Source organism: Pogona vitticeps, chromosome 9 (genome assembly GCF_051106095.1).
Source record: "Pogona vitticeps strain Pit_001003342236 chromosome 9, PviZW2.1, whole genome shotgun sequence".
Taxonomy (NCBI): Eukaryota; Metazoa; Chordata; class Lepidosauria; order Squamata; family Agamidae; genus Pogona; species Pogona vitticeps.
The window spans coordinates 2,473,992-2,492,048 of NC_135791.1; the positions used below are offsets into that span (position 1 = coordinate 2,473,992).

The following is an 18,057-nucleotide window of genomic DNA, read 5'->3' on the forward strand; positions in this document are numbered from 1 at the left end:
ATCAGGTGTAAGGCACCTCAGGAGGTGGATTAGAAGCCTGCAAGCTCTACTGGCTGAAATTTTCTCTTCCACCCAACTTTTCCACTGTCCTTACACACCTTGTCCTCCTAGGCAAGGATATGGAGTGGCCATCTCCTTCCGAGACAAGGAGAGGAAGACATTTTCTGGCACACCTAAGAGAGGTCTAACATTGGAGAGAAAGGGGTTTTGTGTATGGGGGGGGGAAAGGGAGCCGATTTTGAGAAAAAAAATCTGGACTTTTGTGTAATTCGACAAATTGCCCGGAATTGGGAAAGTGCTGCTCTGTTTTCAGAATCTGAAGCACGAGATGGGGTGTTTGCATATTTCTTGGCAAACAAGCCGAGCTTCCGTGCTTGCGTTACTTCTCCAAAAGGACAAGACGCGAGAGACGTTTGAGACAAATGACGGAGCCCTCGAGGGGGGGGGACCAACCAGCTCTTCCTCTCGCTCTTTAACAAAGCCCGCATCCTGATGAGACAGGATCTCGTCCTGTTGATGAGAACGAGGAACTTAGTAAGAGGGTAGCCCATCTCTAACATGTGCACAAACCCTCTGCATGCACCATGGCGTTCACCTTAACCCTGGAACGAACGTCAACCATCTAAACCCAGCACGCACATACTAGCACTCCAGAAGCTAGTAAAAACTTTGCTATTTTGCTATTTAGAGATGCCTTTTGGGATATTCTTCCCTCATGATAGCTTTTTTTATGCCTGTGCCACATCTGTGTTTTTGTCAGGCTGCCAGGGGTTCTTTTTGATTTTTTGGGGTTTTTTTGTTTTTACATTATCTATTGATGGGTGGGCAGACTGGATATTTTATGTTTTACATTTATGTAAGTTTTCCCAGAGTAATGGCACATCCCTAGATGAGTGACATTAAAAAATTAAGAAACAAACAAACCTTCAAGGTAGGCAAAACAACCCATCAGCCTCTTCTAGTAATGAACTTCCATAAAGGGTGCTGATTATGGACAAAGAAAGGAGAGGCATAAATATGGAGACAAAAGTATTATTGTGATATACTTTATTTCAGAGCTGTCTTTAGTTCCTTTGCTGGATTTTCCCCTGTATGTAACGACATCTGTAAGTTTTTTAAAAAATAGGGAATCCATCTGGCCTTAGTTTGCAAGGCGATATGCGATGGAAGAAAGCCATCCGAAATTCTTCACAATCCCTGGTTATTCCCTTTTACCCAAATCGCCTCAGGTTGCTATCTTTTTTCTCCACAGCCCCCTCTTTCCTGCCTCTGTTGCCCCACAAATCTGAGTTTTCAAGGGACATTGCAGAACATCTCCTAATGCAACTCTGCAGAAGTGAAAGAGAAGGAATAATGAAATAGGAGCTAGCAGAAGTGTTTCTGTGCATGTTCCAACTGCAGACAAACTTTCTTTCCCTGTGGCTCTTTTCGCATCCTTGAGCTTCAGCAGTTGAGGATATCACACCCAGCGAGACTTGATCCCCCCCTCTCTGTTCCCATTTTAGCTCTTTGAAGACCGGGCTGTTCTGTCCCCTCACCTCCCACACTCAGTATCTGCTCTCTTCCCCCCCCCCCCCCCCCGCTCAGTGTCAACCTCCCCCATTCCCTCTTCCCCCAGCCTTCGCATTGCTCCTGCCCTCCTATTTTCTCTTACTGAACTCCTTCCCATTTTTCCCAGACAGTCTTTAAGTGCCGCAGTAGATAATGTAGATCTATTCTCTGCGGCGTTTCTTTCGCCCACCCCAGGCACGCCGGCTGCTAGGGCTGTTGAAATTTACAAGGGTTATTAAGGAGCCTTCAAGGCATTAATAATAAGCTGAGCGATGGGGAGGGAAAGCTCGGCCCCCAAGCAAATGGGGGACCGTCTTGAGGAGGCGTGCTTCCGTGTCCTGGTCTAGCAACTGCTGCTGGCAAAGGCTGGTCAAGAGAAGAAGCTCCAGTCACCCCCTTTTGCCCACAACCGCCTGCTCTCTTTCATGCTTCCTTAGTCAGGCGAGATCATTGATATTCCACAAGCAGGCCCTGTTGGCAAGGAGATAGAGAAACAACCCCAACGAATGCAAAGGAGCTGCGGTTCATTCTCTCACCCCCATTGCCACTCCCCTCTGGCCCCGAAATGCCCCAGGAAGCAAAACAGGGTGTCCGGGGCTCCAAATCAGGGCAATATGCTTCTTAGAGAAGGGACTGCCTTTTGGAGAGGGAACGCATGCCCGCCCACAGTGCTGCTTAAAAAGCCCTGGAGCTTTTTTCCACCTCCTCCAGCCCATGTAAAGACTTTGAGGTTCCAAGTAATGCAGGCGGAAGCATCACCTTTGAGGCAATAGCCAAGGATATTGACAAGCCCCAAGTTTGAATTGGAGTCTTTGGTCCCAAGTCCCAAGTCTGCTTCCCCATTAAAAACAAGCTTCCCTCACCCCAGAAAAAAAATATGGAGGGTGTGAGTGGGTTTTAAGCCCTGAGGTGGGTTTGAGTCATTGAAAAGAAAACACAAGTTGAGTCACCAGTGCAATGTAAGTCCCACTTGACAGCGAGTCCCACATCCCTAGGAATGGTTCCCTCCTCCTTTCCACCCTGAGCATGAAATCTTGGGATCTAGCAGGAGGAGAGATAGAGACTAGAAGAAGTCCCTGTGGCATGGCCAAGCTATACTTTCTCAGGGCTCGTGCCGAGGAAGTTAAGAGTTGGCGTGGTACGAAATTCAGAATCCTAGCTTGGGGTGGGCCTGTATGAAATGTTTGCCTCACTCTCTTAGATGTAAATACTAGAGAAGACTCATAAGAAGCATCAAACTTGTTTTAATGAAATGAAGGAGGATTTCCATTAATGTGTTTTACCCACATTAATGGAAATCCTCCATCATTTCAATGGGTCAGGGGATAAAACTGGATTCGGCTTTCATGGAGTGCGGTGGGAAGATGCTTGTAGGCCAGTCATGACTTCAACTCATTCTTCTTCTTCTTCTTCTTCTTCTTCTTCTTCTTCTTCTTCTTCTTCTTCTTCTTCTTCTTCTTCTTCTTCTTCTTCTTCTTCTTCTTCTTCTTCTTCTTCTTCTTCTTCTTCTTCTTCTTCTTCTTCTTCTTCTTCTTCTTCTTCTTCTTCTTCTTCTTCTTCTAGTGGTTTGGGTGATCTTTATTTGCTCGCTTCCAGAATGAAAGGAAATTCTGTTAGTCAGTTTCTGACTGTGGCTAGGTCTTCTTCCTTTGAAGGGGAGAAGATCCTCCTTGGAAGTCCTGCTTCTCCAGCTGATCCTGTCTTCTCTCTTCCTCTCTGTTGCAGGCCATGGACTCTGGTAGTTCCCCCTCGGTCCCGCTTATGATCGGTTGCGCTGTCTCTTGTATGGCTTTGCTGACGTTACTGGTGATCTACGCTGCCTTCTGGAGGTAAGTCAGGGCTAGAAATGGGTTTCTATGCTGCAGTGTTAAGTTGACCTTGGCCAACGACATGGCCATTGGACAAAAAGTAATGAAGGGCACGGAGCGATTGGGAGAAGGAGAGGGAGATGACCCTCTATATGTGAGATGCAATGAGATCTGGCACAAATTGGAAATTCAAGCCTTTTCTATTGCTCATCCCATTTCTTTGAAAAATAGTCTGTTTCCCAACACAGAGTGGAGGAAAGAAGTAGCCCACATTCTTGCCCATGTTTCCATTGTGATTGTGAAAAGATCATTTTTGTGCATTTCCAAATAGCAATGGAAGCTATTCATAGGGGGATCCTTCCTTGGGCACTGTGGGCGGGTGGGCATGGGGGTACTTCTCTATATGACCCAATGAACCTTGCACCACATTTAAAAGTCTGCAAGAAAATGTGTGTGGCAACAAGTGGCCCATGGTCCAATCCGGGGTGGTGCCTCATTCCCCAAAGGTACGGTGAAGTGTCATCCCAGCCTGTTGGGCCACAGGGTGCCAGTGGGAGTGGTTATAGGATCAAAACCCCATGGAGAACCCTGGTTCAAGGAGAAAAAATCCATGCAACTGGTTATGAAGACCCACAAAGTTAGAGGATCAACTCCTGGAAAAAATACCTCCCTTTGGGAGGCCATAAACAGGCTAAGCAGCACAGCTTGAGAAGCATATTCACTGCGCTGGAGAGTGCCCAGAAGAAGCCAAGCAAAACGGTGAAGAAGCTGGAAGCCAACTTCTAGGAGGTAAGGTTGAGAGAGCTGGGTCTCCCTAAGCGGAGGGAGAGAAGAAGCGGAAACTGGCGTGATCGTTATCTTGAAATATTTCAAGGACTGCCATGTAGGAAAGCGAAGATGGTTGTTTTTCTGTGGCTCCAGAGGGCAGAACCTGAAGTAAAGAGGTGCAAATTACAGGAAAGAAAGTTCCAATTAAACATTAAGAAGCATTTCCTGACAGTAAGAGCCATTCCACAGTGGCAAGGGCTACCTCGGGAAGTTTTAGACTCTTCATTATGGACCTTTTAAAACAGATGTTGGATAGCCAATTTAGCAGGGGTGCTCTAACTCGAGATTTCCTGTATCAACGTGAGGTTGGAGTTGATGACTCTGGAGGTCATGTCCAAGGCTAACCTTCTCTTACTCTGTAATCCATGCAAGCCCGCCAATATTTAGGGAGAAGCTCCAGCCATCTCTCAAAATAGACTTCCCCTCCACTGTTTATGCTTTGCAGGTTTATCAAGTCGGAACGCTCCATCATTCTCCTGAACTTTTGCGTCTCCATTTTGGCCTCCAATGTGTTGATCCTAGTGGGACAGTCCCAGATGCTCAGCAAGGTAAGAAAAGTCATTTCCTTGCAAACGTGTCCAGAGATTACGATGGTTTTGCTTCTGTCTTGGGAGCATTGGTTGAATGGGCACGAGACAGAAAACCCGGGGCTTGTGATGGATTCGTAGCTTGTGGCCAACCACAAACCAACGCGGACACCTGGAAAAAACAAACCGGTTCAGCCCCTTTTGTCAAAGCAAATCAAATGCCAAAGAGGAAAAAACGTTTGCCATTTCGTTTTGCTTCGACAAAACGGAACCACCACCACCCTCAAAATGGGTCGTGGAAAGAACCATGTGCCAGCGCAATTTGTTGGGTTGTGTGTTTTTTTGTTTGTTTGCTAGTTTATGGTTCATTTTGTGCCCACCTCTAGTTGGTGCCAATGCATTTGCACCCTGCCATCGTTCACCTTCAATCATCTTTTCCTTAAATGTCTCTGCAAGGACGTTTTGGCTATTTTTCACAAACCACGAATGTTCGCAGCATTTCTGATGGAACAAACGGATGGATAGAGAGTCTAAAGGTCTACCTTGGGGTAGGGTGACCTTCCACGTCCTTGCATTTCTAGGCCCACTAGAGATTGCACTCCAGTTCCCATCAGCCCCTGCCAATGGGGTCAGAGGTCAGAGACTGCAGGAGGGGATCGAGCCTTTAAAGGGCTTGGGTTTCCCTATCCAAATGCAGATGCCCAACTAAAAATGTCTTGCTCCATCCAGACCCTACAGAAGCACCACCTCTTGTTGCTCAGGGGTGCCAGGCTGGTGCCTCTGGAAGCAAGATTGCTACAGCCCCACCCCACCTGAGGGCCTCCTTTGTCTACAGGGGAAACGTAAGATACTTCAGGAGAAAGGTACAGGCTTCTGGCAATGCAGCAGAAAGCTAAACCAAATTGCTGAAGTCGAGAGGCCCTCGGTTAGACCCTGCAGGGCCCTTCGGACGCTCCCGTCTCTGCAGGATTTGAGGACTGCTCCCAGCAAGCTCTGGCTCTTCTTCCCTCCCTGGGGCCATGTCTCCGAGGGCAAAGGATCCAAGCAGCAGCTGTCGGGAGATGAGTCATACCGAATGCGCGCAAAAGCCTGTCCTCATGTGCTTGTCTGCATGGGGGAAATTGAAATATTTGCTTATCTGCAGCTCTGTGCATCCAGGAGGGAAAGAGGAAGGGGGGAGGAGGAGAGAGATTGGAGAGCAGAAAACCAGCAAGGCGTGTTGTGTGATGGAATTTCTTTTCCTGGCTAAGAGACGCGGAGAGAAAGAGAAGATGCTTGAGCCACAATATTTCAGAGTCCAAGCACCCTTGCTTCCTGATATGTTTAGCACAAGCACGGCTGTACTGATGCAGCTTACAAGGCAGCAATGCATCTCTGGAAGCCACAGATGTGAGGAAAGTGAAAGTGTTAAAGGAGGCTGGCATCGCGCACCCCACACCCGATTTTCAGAGGCTCTTGCGTGGGAAACGGAACCAGCATGCAACCATTTGTACAGCACTCCCTGTAACCCACAAAAACCACAATGTCAAATTTAAGCATCAAACATAGGAAAGGCCTGTTTAAAGAAGCAAATTTGCTTCTTTTCGAGCGGGTGGCTGCTGATGAAATTCGCTTGGCATACACAGAAACCCCTGTTCAAAAACAAACCGGTGGTTGTTTTCACTGACTGTTTATCTGGGCCGGGGGGGGGCAGGATAAGGGACCCAAGACACAACAAAATTAGCCCATGTCATTATTGTTATGTGCTGTCCGATTGCTTCTGGCTGATGGAGTCTCTGGTAGGGTTTTTTGAACTGGTTGGATAGCTCCATGGTTTAGCTCTCTGACTGCAGAACTAGAGGTTGGAAGTTGGATTCCCAACTTGGCCTTCAGAGAAAAGAGCCAGCCTGGGTGGCCTTGGGCAAGCTGCACAGTAATCCCAGGGTACCCACAGAAGAAGGGAATTGTGGACCACTTCTATGTATTATCTGGAAACAATTGACTTGATGGCACATGGTCTTTATTAGTAGCAATGGGTTTTTTGAGATATGCGAGATGTTCAAGGTTTTGAAGGTTGAGTGGAGATTGGCTCCCACATCTCTTGAGTCCTGGTCTAGAACTCTGTCCATTGCACCACACTGGGTCTCAGACTTGGCCCTTAGACCCCGGTCCTTGGTCTAAGGCAAGATGCTCTCAGCGAGGTCTCCTAAGTGTGATTCGGTTTCCTCTCTCCCAGCATTTTTCGTCTTCGCTGCTCTTCCTTACTGTCCTCCTTCCGCTCACCCGCTTTCACCCAGAGCAGAGGCCGCAGCTCTTTTTACCGGCTGGGTGCCCCTGGAGCTGCTCCCATAGGGCAGTTGCAGAAAAGCTGAGCCAGGATATGCCTCGACAGTGGTTTAAAGCATCTGGCTGCAAAGCTAGAGGTTGAGAGTTCAATTCCCCACTGAGCCTTGTTGACAGGGGCTGGACTGGATGACCCATAGGTTCCCTTCCAGCTCTGCCATTCTAAGATTATTATTTTTATGTGAGTCCACCCTAAATTGCAGGATCCCGCCCAGATTCCCTAAAGGACTCTGGTAAGGATTCTGCTTGTCAACTTCCCATCAGCAGCAACAGGTCTTTGTGGCCTCAGTCAGGATCCCTGGAGTTACCCTCCCCAAACCAGTGAAGCCCTGTATGAATTATTCCTCCCCCCAATGCTCAGGCTTTTATAGATGGCTGATGGAGTTATCGCACAGGCTGGATCCTCCTTCCCTTTTTAGTTGTGTGGTTTTTTTGGTCTAACAGGTTGAGTGGGTTTGGAAGGAGGAGGAACGAAAGGCGATAAAATCTCCTTGGCGGGTAGGATGGTCTTCTTGGATTCATGCCCTCAAAGCAAAAAATAGTTCCATTGTGCCCAGATCTGACAGGTGTGAAGTCAGGATAGTCCCCGTTTGAAGCCGTCGATCTGTTTTGCTGGGAGGCTCTTGTTCCTGCGTTCCCGCTAGCAGTCCAGCGATCCTCTGTGAAACCTCCAGTCGAATGCATTAATTTCGACCACCAAGATGAAAAGGCTGTTTCATCCTCCGTCTCATGTGCAGGTCCCCCAGGCCCCCACACCATCACTGCCACAGCAGCCGTGTATATAATAGATTGTTGCCCCGTGGCATTTCCCCTTGATGTCCCAGGGCCGCCATGAGCCTGGAAAGCATATTGAAGGCACAAGGAGAGCAAAGAGAGGGTGTGTGTGTGTGTGTGTGTGTGTGTGTCTAGATTTTAATGACCAAAGGGTTAGGGTGCTCCAGCCGGACCACTGCAATTGCTCTTCAAAGGTTTTGTAGGTTTTGTCCATGCAAAACCTGCAAAACCTCTTTCACCTGAGAGTATGGTGGCATAGAAAAAGCAACCTCCTTTTGGGACAGCTGTAGTTCTGTTTCCTGCCTCTGCTGTGCACAGGTCTGTTCTTGTGAGCTGGGCTGTATATCCAAAGTAATTTATATCCAGCAGCAGTGGGTATAAATTCTAAGTCACATAATTACTAAAGTGCACATTGTCGGTCTGTGTCTCTTTGCCAAGAGGCGTGCTTGTCAGCGAGCAGTATATTTGGATTTTAATCAGGATTAGGTATTTTCAGATAATGTAAGTGTGAGCCTGGACACATGTGCATCTGTGAGAGAAAGAGAGCAGAGACATGCCCATGTACTCATTCATGCTGAGTGAACTAGACTTTCATTGAAGGCAGAACTGGGGGTAGCTTCCTAACCCTTGTAACAGAAATATTATGGCACAGTGGCTAGGAATAAGCCCGTAGCCTTGGGCTCCCATTTTCTCTCTCAGAGTCAAACTGGATGACACACTTATCATGTTTTTTGCAGACGTGCTCCCCCAAGTGGTAACAGAGGTCTGCTTATCACAAGACCTGGCTTTCCCTAGCTATCTTTCTTGTGTTTTGCTTTTCCTTGTTGTCAAAGGAGAGCTCCCTCTGGCAAGTGGCTTCCAATCCCCTGGTCATATTTTCTTGGTGGAATTCTGGGAGATGTAGTTTTTTTAAAAGTAGCTTTCCCAGGCTTGATCCTCTACCAGTGGCTTTGCACCAGGGCTCCTCTGCGGGAGCCTGGTTTAGATGAAGCTTGGAGCTGGTTAGCCATGGTTTGTAATAGATCGTCCCATGTTCTGTGTTGCAGAAATGGGTTGTTGGGTGTATTGTGTGTGTGTGGTTTTTACACCGGTTGGACTTTGTCTGGACTACATCGGTTGGACTTTGCCTGTCGGCATGACCCACTGATATACTGTGAGGTGCATTCCAAAAGTGATGGAGAGGGCAATTTATCTTCTCTGTTTCTGTGTGTTCCCTGTACGTACAGAGAGCGGCTGGGCTCTGCTCTTTTTTCCCAGCCTCTGGAACCCTGCCAAGCATCCTCTATTGCCACCTCGTTGTGATATAATGTCACTTAAACCTAAAACAGCCATTGACTGATTAAAGCTGGAGTGGGGGGGGGGAAAGAGGCCAGTGGGCTGAGCAGCCACTTTACGATGCCGTGGCCTGCGAACCGGTTTCGTTCGGTTGAGAGGAGAGAACCTGGAGCCCTTCCGTGGTTCTGAAGCCACAGAACGCCGCCGTGTATTAGGCTGCGCCTGACCTCTGCGTGCAGGAGGAGTGCTCTTAATTTTAATAAATTGCATATGCACGAGGATAAACAGTGGCTGGCGCCTAGAGATCAAGGTTACGATCTGGGAGTTTAAATGCACACCGTACAGTTTATTGTCACAGTCCTTAGACCAAGCACACAGTTTCCAAAATGACAAATACTTTGTAAAAACATGTGGCATTAAAAGACAATTTAAAATCTAGTATGTATCAGCGTGGGTCCTGCCAGCTCCTCGGCATCCTCCTCCCTTCTGTTTCCAGCCTTCACCGTCAGCCCCTGATTCCAGCGTTTTACTCCTGTTGGTTGCTGTGGCAACCCGGGTTATTCTGTCTGTGACGTCACATCCCTGCGTCTGAGATGATGATGATGATGATGTCATTAAAAAATAAAGTCACAAAAAAATAACCTTGCCCCTCATCCAAAGTTCCTAAGATGTTCACGGGCCATCTGTGTGTGTGACCTTCACCTTAGTCCTTACCTGCAGTTTGGAACAGGTAGAAACACTGGTCCGCCACACATTGCAGAGGTATCATAAGGATTATAAGGGATACACGTGTGTGATGCATCGAATTCCAAAAATGTGATATAAATGCTTATTATTGTTTGTGAGGAATCAGGGATGGTGACTTGAGACGCGGGACTCCGTATCAAGTCAGACTTAAGTCACACCGCCGACTTGACTCAGAGTCCACTCAAGTTGCTTTCATTGACAAGGACATGACTCACAACCTGGAACCCATCGACTCCCTCGCTTTTTTGCTGGTGGTGGGGGGGTGAAGCTTGTTTTTAATAGGGACTCAGGACTTGGTACCTAAAGACTCCAATATAGACTTGGGACTTGGGCCAACAATCCCTGTGAGGAACCGACACCAGATATCCCATGGAAGGGATTCACACACAACGGGTGTGAAATAATACCATTCTGTCTTGAATAATCTGAATCCGCTTTCCACTCTTTCCTTCTGCTCCTCTTTTTTCTCTCTCTCTCCAGGGTGTTTGTACCATGACAGCTGCTTTCCTCCATTTCTTCTTCCTTTCTTCCTTCTGCTGGGTGCTGACAGAAGCCTGGCAGTCTTACCTGGCTGTGATCGGTAGGATGCGGACCCGCCTCGTCCGTAAACGCTTCCTCTGCCTCGGATGGGGTAAGAGCTGAGGGGGTTGAAGAATAACTCTCCGTGTTGTTTGGTGGCCTCGGCCAAGGGTGTCTGTTTCAACACGGTGCAAGCCCTTAGTCATGAATTCTTAGGTCTTGCAAGGCTTCTGACCTCCGGCACAAGAAGAAGAAAACAAGCATTTTAAAAAATCATTGTTTGATTGTCTAGGCTTGTGTTATTTGTGGGAGAGGTCTCTTAACAGAAATTGTGTCTTTTCTCTTTGTGAAGAAAGAATGGAGAGAGAGAGAGAGAGAGAGGCTATTGTACAACTGAGTAACTTGCATATTTCTCTCCAACCCAGGATTGCCAGCGCTTGTGGTCGCCGTCTCCGTGGGCTTCACAAGGACCAAAGGATACGGGACATCCAGCTAGTAAGTTTTATGGGAAGGGGAGAAAATGGGTTCATGCTCCCAAAGCATAGCTCTACTACACCCTTGACAGATCCCATTAAGCAGTGAATGGAAGGAACAGGAGAACTCAAAAGATTTGTTCAGGACTTGCCCATCCGACTTCAATGCCATTGGCAGGCCACTGTGATCAAACTGACAGATGACCGGCCGGCCAGCCCTACTCGCATGCCATGCGAGTTACCTGTGGCAGGGTTCGCTGAGATTTTTGGAGCAAAAAGGTTAGCTGACGATCTGTATCCTAGTCTTCCATGGACAAAATCTTCTAGAGCAGTGGTTCCCAACCTTGGGCCCCCAGATGTTAAACAACCACCACCTTTGAACTAGACCAGATGGATCATGGAATACAGTCCTTCTCAAAGAGGCACATTGGGGGAATAGAACTCCCAACCTCTAGCCCCACAGCAAGAGACCTAAGACACTGAGTTATCCAGCAGTTCTTGGACTGAAACTCCCAGAAGTCTTCACCATGAGCTATGCTGACCAGGATTTCTGGGAGTTGTAGTCCAGAAACATCTGGGGACCCATGGTTTGGAATCACTTTTCTTGAGTATTCATAATACGAACTGAACCATCTGAGACTGGAAGTAGAAATGTGATGAGTACTTCCAAAACGTCTCATTCTCTGTGATTTTCTGAGTCTTGCCATGCCAAGACACCCTGCTGTGAACTTTCTGTACATTGTGACAAGATTTGTTGACTTCCTGCAAAAATGAGACCCTAATTTCATTCCTCCCAACCTTTCCTTTTTCACTTGCCAAGGAACCTGCCAAGTCCCGCACAGCTGAAGGGGAGAATCCTGCACTAAGATCCCATCCTCTGCAGGAATTGTACAAATCGTGTATTACATGGTGTTTCTTCTGCCTTTTCTGGATGGGTCCTGTGTAGGAAAGACACCATCCTACATAGGACTCTGTGCAAGCTGGTGTTTCCGGGGGGGAGGGAGAGCATAAAACCTCTGAGACTTCTCCCTTGAGATTTACTACAAGATTTCTCATGGGGGGGGAAACAAAAGCACAAAATTGGGAGAAATGAGGATTATTTATTTTCTTTTTCACGCTGAGAGCCAGAGGCTGAAAGGTTGACGTTCCTCAACGCAAAGCACAAACAAAGAGTTGGCTAAATATAGGCTGCCTTTGATTCTGAAGTACCCACCAGCTGGTTAGTTTCGGCCTAGCTGAATATTGTTGAGAACAGTTGACAGGTCCACCAAAGAGGAAGCAGACACAGCTTTGCACAGCACCCTGAACACTATGTCCTTTAAGGCTATATCAGTAACATGATAAAGGGTGCAAGAAGGGAAGTTAGAGAGAGGGAACTGGAAGCAAAACAGATATAGGATCAGGCTGTCTGGAAGCTTCAGATCCCTTTTCAGGCAAGACAGTGGTTGGGAACTGTTGAGTTGAGGTCCCTTCACATCCTTCCGTGGCTGACCGATGGTGTTCTCCTTCCCTCCCCAGCTGTTGGCTGTCCCTTGAAGGAGGACTCCTTTACGCCTTCGTTGGCCCTGCTGCTGTGATCGTTCTGGTAAGTGCCCTGGAGATCTTCTCTTCAGTTACAATTTAGAAACCTAGGGATCTGTGGCATGCGCTTCCCTTTCATTATTCCTCAGGCCAATGTGCATAAGGCCTGGAAGGGAACCAGGCGCACCTGAACCAGTCAATCTGTTGATTTCAGATAGGTTGTGCCCACCTGGGGTCCAGGCCATGGGTGCGGCATTTGATTTCTGCCTCTTTGATGGCCGGTTTTAGTACTGTGACCCGACTGTGCTGGAGTTCACTGATTTTCCATGGGCTCTTTCTCTGCTTCTATCATTCTGTGTGTGCCTTAATGTTTTAATGTGGTTTTATTAAGCAGTGCTATGCATCTTCAGGAGCTTCACAGTGATGGGTGACCTAGAAATTAGATAGCCCCTTGAGTTCCATTCTTAATCTCTCTCGTTCTCCCTCCCTCCCTCCCTCCTCTGTCAGGTCAACATGCTGATTGGAATTATTGTCTTCAACAAGCTGATGTCTCGAGATGGCATCTCAGATAAATCCAAGAAGCAGCGAGCTGGGTATGTTTTCCCTCTTTCTCTGATTCTCCTACTTACTACAGTACCAAAGCAGACATGCATGCATGCACACATGCGCGCTCATACATTAATGCATATTTTGAACATGAAAAATTACCCATGCCTGCCAAGAAAACATAGCATTTCTGCCTACCTGCAGTCATAATGATTGATTGATTGATTGATTGATTGATTGATTGATTGATTGATTGATTGATTGATTGATTGATTGATTGATTGATTGATTGATTGATTTTTACCCCACCTTTCTCTATGAAATGATCGAAGGCGGGTTACAACATTGAAAGACAATTTTTAAAGCTCAAAACGATGAGTATAAAGAGGCCTCTTACATAATTAAAAGGCAATAATTAAAGCTAGTAATAATATGTATGCAAATATTTTTTTTAAAAAAAGGGGGTCACTCTAAGAAATATAAAACCCCAAAATGGAAAACACAATAATGATCTCTCTAAAAATCACACATAGGTAGCTAATTTCTGAGGGAAGGCTTGCCTGGAGAGAAAGGGACAGAGATTTGTGTAGAATGTAAAGATTTGTTAATGTATTCTTTTTAAAAAAATAGCTTTCCCTGTTTCAATGTAAACGTACCTAATTCCTGAACCATGTAGAAACTGAAAACACACTTGCACTGTGATGTTTTTTTTTCCTTTTCAGACTCTTCCTATAATCTTAGGTTTTAATTATTTAGACTTCCCAGGGCCTCCGCAAACAGTTCCCATTCATTTTAAGGAGCAGGGATAAGCCCAATCTCCCCGTCTTAGGAAAGGCAAGAAAAATGTTCCACAGATGGAGAGAAGGCAAACAGAAGGGCTTGGTCAAATCCAGAGGATGAGAAGAAGCCAAAGTTCCTGGACTGGGGGGAGAGAGAGCCATACAGTCCTCCCCATGAGAAAATGGTTCCACACGTCCTTTCTCAAGGCGATCTTCCTCCACCTCCCGCATTTAGTGGAAGGGGATAAATCCTGCCCTTGAAATCGCACCTACCTTCCTTCCAGCTGGCCTTTAATGAGCCTGCTTCCTTCTACTAATGAGCCTCTCTCTCTCTCTCTCTCTTTCTCTCTTTCTCTGTCTCTTTCTTAACTCCTCATTTGCTGGTCCACTCTGTCTCTCCCCACCCCTGGCCTTCTGTCTGTTTTGGTGCTTTGGTGTCCCTTCGCTTTTGCCTACTTTGCTGTCTTCTTCTGCACCTTCCATACATTGACTGGGGCCATGGGGTGGTGGTGATGGTCATGGTGATGATGGTGATTGTGGCGGTTGGGATGGTCGTGGTGATGATGGTGGTGGGTCATGGACATGGTGATGATGGTGATGGTGGTGGGATGGGAACGGTGGTGATTTTGCTGCTACTGATGCAGCACGATGCATGTTAGGCCAGCTGGGGCCTCTCCCCGCTTCAGGAGCCCCCCATGTGGCAGCCTGCTCTTGAAATGTACCAAGTGCGGCGTGATCTCGAGCACAGCGTTGCCCTTGGCCACTGCTAACAGTGCAATGTCAGTCTCTCTTGATGCTCACCGTCTTGTTCTGTTGGCTTCCTTCTGGCTCGCTCTTGTTGTCCGCCTGTTTAGTCAACGAAGCACGTTGATGAACAGTGATCCCCCTCCAAAAAAACAACTGGCTATGCCTTTTGAAATTCCACTTTCAGATGTTGCTTCTTCTCTTGAGAGTTGCCAGCATTCTCTTAATGAGTGTGCTTGCAACACTGGGTTGTCTCTTATTTGGGGGTAGCTTTATCCAATCAAAATAGTTGACCAAAATAGCATGCTCTACTCAAAAGGGAAAGGAAATTCACAACCGGGGGTCTTTCCCAGTTTTGCAATTCTCAGGTCCTTCACATCTCATGGATTGAACGTGGGACCTCTGTACAAGACACACATGGCTTTGTGGTGGTCTTTCATCCCTTCTCTTGTCCAAGCCAGACTGTGGTCCACATTCTCCATTTGAACCTGGCGGTCCCATTGGCTGAGGTTGGATTTATCCTCCAAACCACTGAGATCCTGCTGCAGACTTTCCTGTGCATGGAAGTTTACATTGGATTACAGTTTCCATAATCCCCTGGATCTTGGGCTGAGAATGATGGGGGTTGTAGTTTAGAACCCTTGGTGGGCATAAAGTGGCATAAAGCTGGTATAGAAACATTCTCTCTCTTTTTTGCAATCATAGTTTTATCTATCTGCATTTTTTTTCCTGAACTGCTTTTTTCACCAGTTGCTCACTCTCAACTGGTGTAAAAAGTAAGAAATGGAAAGCCAACCGGATTTAGTTCCAAGGGCCAAAATCCAGTGAGATTCACCAAGTGAAAACCAGGACTGGTGCAAGTGGCATATGGGATCTGGCTGGCTGGCTGTGCATGCTCCAACATGCCCAGATTTTATGATCCATCGTGTGTCTGGGCATGTAACCGGGAGGCAACAGATGACTGTCAAAATGCAGAAACCATATATATATATAATTGCTTTTCTGCACATTGATTTTCACAACCGCATTTTGTCCATCATGTCAGGCAAGACATAAATGTGTGAGGGCAAGTTAGGGAAGCAAGCTAACTGTGGGGTGGTGGGGGTGGTTTGCTTAAAAATCTCAACAAAAAAAGAGAGAGAAAGGAATAGCTTTTCAGCTCAGCCAAAAATACTCAAGAAAAGCTGTGAGCAAGCATGCCCCTAGCCTAAAACACAGACGTTCGTCTGTTGAGGCCAGAGGTGATGGATTTATGTTCTTCTCAATATGGCAACAACTCCCACCATCCATTTCTGTTGGCTGTTCTAGCAATTTGATCCCACTTCACCCGACATGGCTCCATCCAGCAGAATCTCGAGATCTGTAGAGGGCTTTTGGTTTTGCTGATACAAAGCTCGAGGGCAAAGGGTCCTCCGCTTTGGGTCTCCAGATGTTCTTGGACTGTAGTTCCCAGAAGGCTTCACCACAAGCTGGGCTGGACAGGATTTCTGGGAGTTGCAGTCCAAGAACAACTTGGGCGGGGGAGGACCCAAGATTGGGAAGCAGTGCTTTAGGGCCCACCACTGAACTATAGCAGATGACTCAAAGCCCTTCACCAAACGACACATTGCACAGTTCCAGAGGATGCAGCCATGGCTGTTAGAAGGGCAACAACTGCGTCAGCAATTAATGCAAATCCACTATTTGGCAAGGCAACGTTGTTCTGTGATAGAGCGCTACAGCGTACCATTTTGTACTGCAGGCAGGAGACACAGGCAAGACTACTGCTTCACCCCGCAAGAGGTGTTTGGGACCTGTCAAGCCCTCAGGCTGTACTACCCCTGCCATCTGAATCGGTTGCCGGCGGTATCTGGTGAATGCTTGAGGGAGACAGGCAGGGAAACACGATAACAGGCTTAAAGGCTTTTTAATTTTTAAAGACAAGAGTACCTCCTCACTGAAGGAGCACATTTGAATCACTCAATATGGAGCTTGAGATGAAGCCATGGGCAGATTCTCCAACCAGCCTCAGGCCCATAAGAGACTTCCAGTTCTCGTCCACCCTGACGGCTCTCACTGCTTCTAAAATGAAGCCTGTCTTATTCAAGCCATGGATTCCATCATAAGTACATAGAGTTTGAGGTTCTACACACCATTCTCCGGTTACAGACCTGGTTCAGTTCAGTGGGTTGGGGCAAGGCAGCAACAACAGCAAAACCGCCCCAAGTGAATTGGGCACAGATGGGGAAAGCTTGTTTTTCAACCCAGGAGTCCCAGAATTACCAGTCAACATAGCATACTGGGTTTTGTAAGGCACTGGGATAGTGCCTCCTTCCAAGACAATCTTGTGGTTGCAGGATCGTGTGTAATCCAGAATGGGTATCCTCACTGTATTAAAACCCATGCCCTGAAATACAGGAATTGGAAACTGTGCTGAAGGGAACGAACCCTTCAGTTATGTTTGGCAATAGCTAAATCCATCCACACCCACAACGGATGCTGTTTGGGTCCATCCTCTTGCCCACTACCACGCGCTCTCCTGCTTAGATTGCCGGAAACAGTCTCTCTGTTTTTGTGCATCTTCTTTAATGAGCTTTTAACAGCTTGGCGTAGCACGAGAGGAGATGTTAGGATTAAAAGACAGTTAGACCTAATTAATCTCACGCTTGAGCTGCCGCCTGCCATTTCCCCCTGCGTGTGCATGCAGTTGTTTTTCTTTCTGTCTGCATGCAAAGCAGAGCGAGGGGGGACCCAGTGGTCTCCTTGAATAGAGAAAGATGGGGATAAAGATGGAGTGGCACCAGAATGGAAGAGTCCGACATTTCTCCCATCTCCTCCGCAGGACACACGTATAGTTGTATAGACAGTGAACCTCCCTTACAGTTGATGAGTTAAACCAGTGATTCCCAGTCATGGAACCCCAGATGTTCTTGGATTGAAGCTCCCAGGAGCCTGGGTTTAGCCTCCCCCTGCCAGGATTTCTGGGAATTGTAGTTCAAGAACATCTGGGGATGCAAGGTTGAAAACTATGGGCTTAAACCAATTGCTGGTCCCATGCAGAGTGCATGAATTGAATCAATTGCTGAATAGAGAGTCAACACATAACTCCCATTGATCTCCTGGGTTTTCCTTGAACTAGCAAGTGGATTCGGGCTAGAAATACCACCTCAACTTATCTTCAGACCCTTTAGATTTGTCACTACTTAGGAAAACATCTCTTGCTTTTAATTGCTTGTGAAACACTTATGAAATCAGGCCAGATCAGAATTCAGAGCAGAGAAAGATCCACGTGAGATGAATCGGTGGAATGAAGTGAGGAAGGAAGTTGCAAGCAACAGGGGAGGCTGGTGATGCCAAGTCTGCAGGGCGGTTAATCCACTCCAGGGTTTAATCTGAGCTTTAAAGGCCTCCCCACCTCACCCCATGCGGATACCATTTATTCAAAATGCTCCAGAATCCACCCAAATAACATACATCAGATCCGTTTGGACATGAGAAGACTAGGTGAATAATGCTTCTGAGGAGGCACAGAGAGAAACAATGGTGAGAAGGTCAGGTTAGCATTGGTCAGAAGGCATGAGTTCCAGCCTCTTCAACCATGAAACTTCATGGGTGATGTTGAGCCAGTTGCGTGATGTTGGGCCAGTTCCTCTCTCTTACCTAA

General features: G+C 47.1%; 1 protein-coding gene across 9 annotated transcripts in view; it reads left to right on the top strand.

Moving 5' to 3' along the window:
* The window catches only part of ADGRB2 (adhesion G protein-coupled receptor B2), a 143,371-nt gene that overhangs the window by 114,072 nt on the left and 11,242 nt on the right, over nucleotides 1–18,057 (top strand). For 7 of the 9 annotated variants that reach the window (XR_013538415.1, XM_072980381.2, XM_072980382.2 and 4 more), the window contains 7 exons: nucleotides 3,277–3,380; nucleotides 4,633–4,735; nucleotides 10,313–10,463; nucleotides 10,777–10,846; nucleotides 12,343–12,409; nucleotides 12,853–12,938; nucleotides 14,315–14,449. Coding sequence is in view for 8 of the 9 variants with exons in the window: in XM_072980381.2 (XP_072836482.2) it covers nucleotides 3,277–3,380; nucleotides 4,633–4,735; nucleotides 10,313–10,463; nucleotides 10,777–10,846; nucleotides 12,343–12,409; nucleotides 12,853–12,938; nucleotides 14,315–14,449 (716 nt within the window). In the remaining variant the exon portion in view is untranslated. The remainder of the gene's footprint in view (nucleotides 1–3,276; nucleotides 3,381–4,632; nucleotides 4,736–10,312; nucleotides 10,464–10,776; nucleotides 10,847–12,342; nucleotides 12,410–12,852; nucleotides 12,939–14,314; nucleotides 14,450–18,057) is intronic. The other 2 variants (XM_072980384.2, XM_078380060.1) reach the window with 1 other exon arrangement.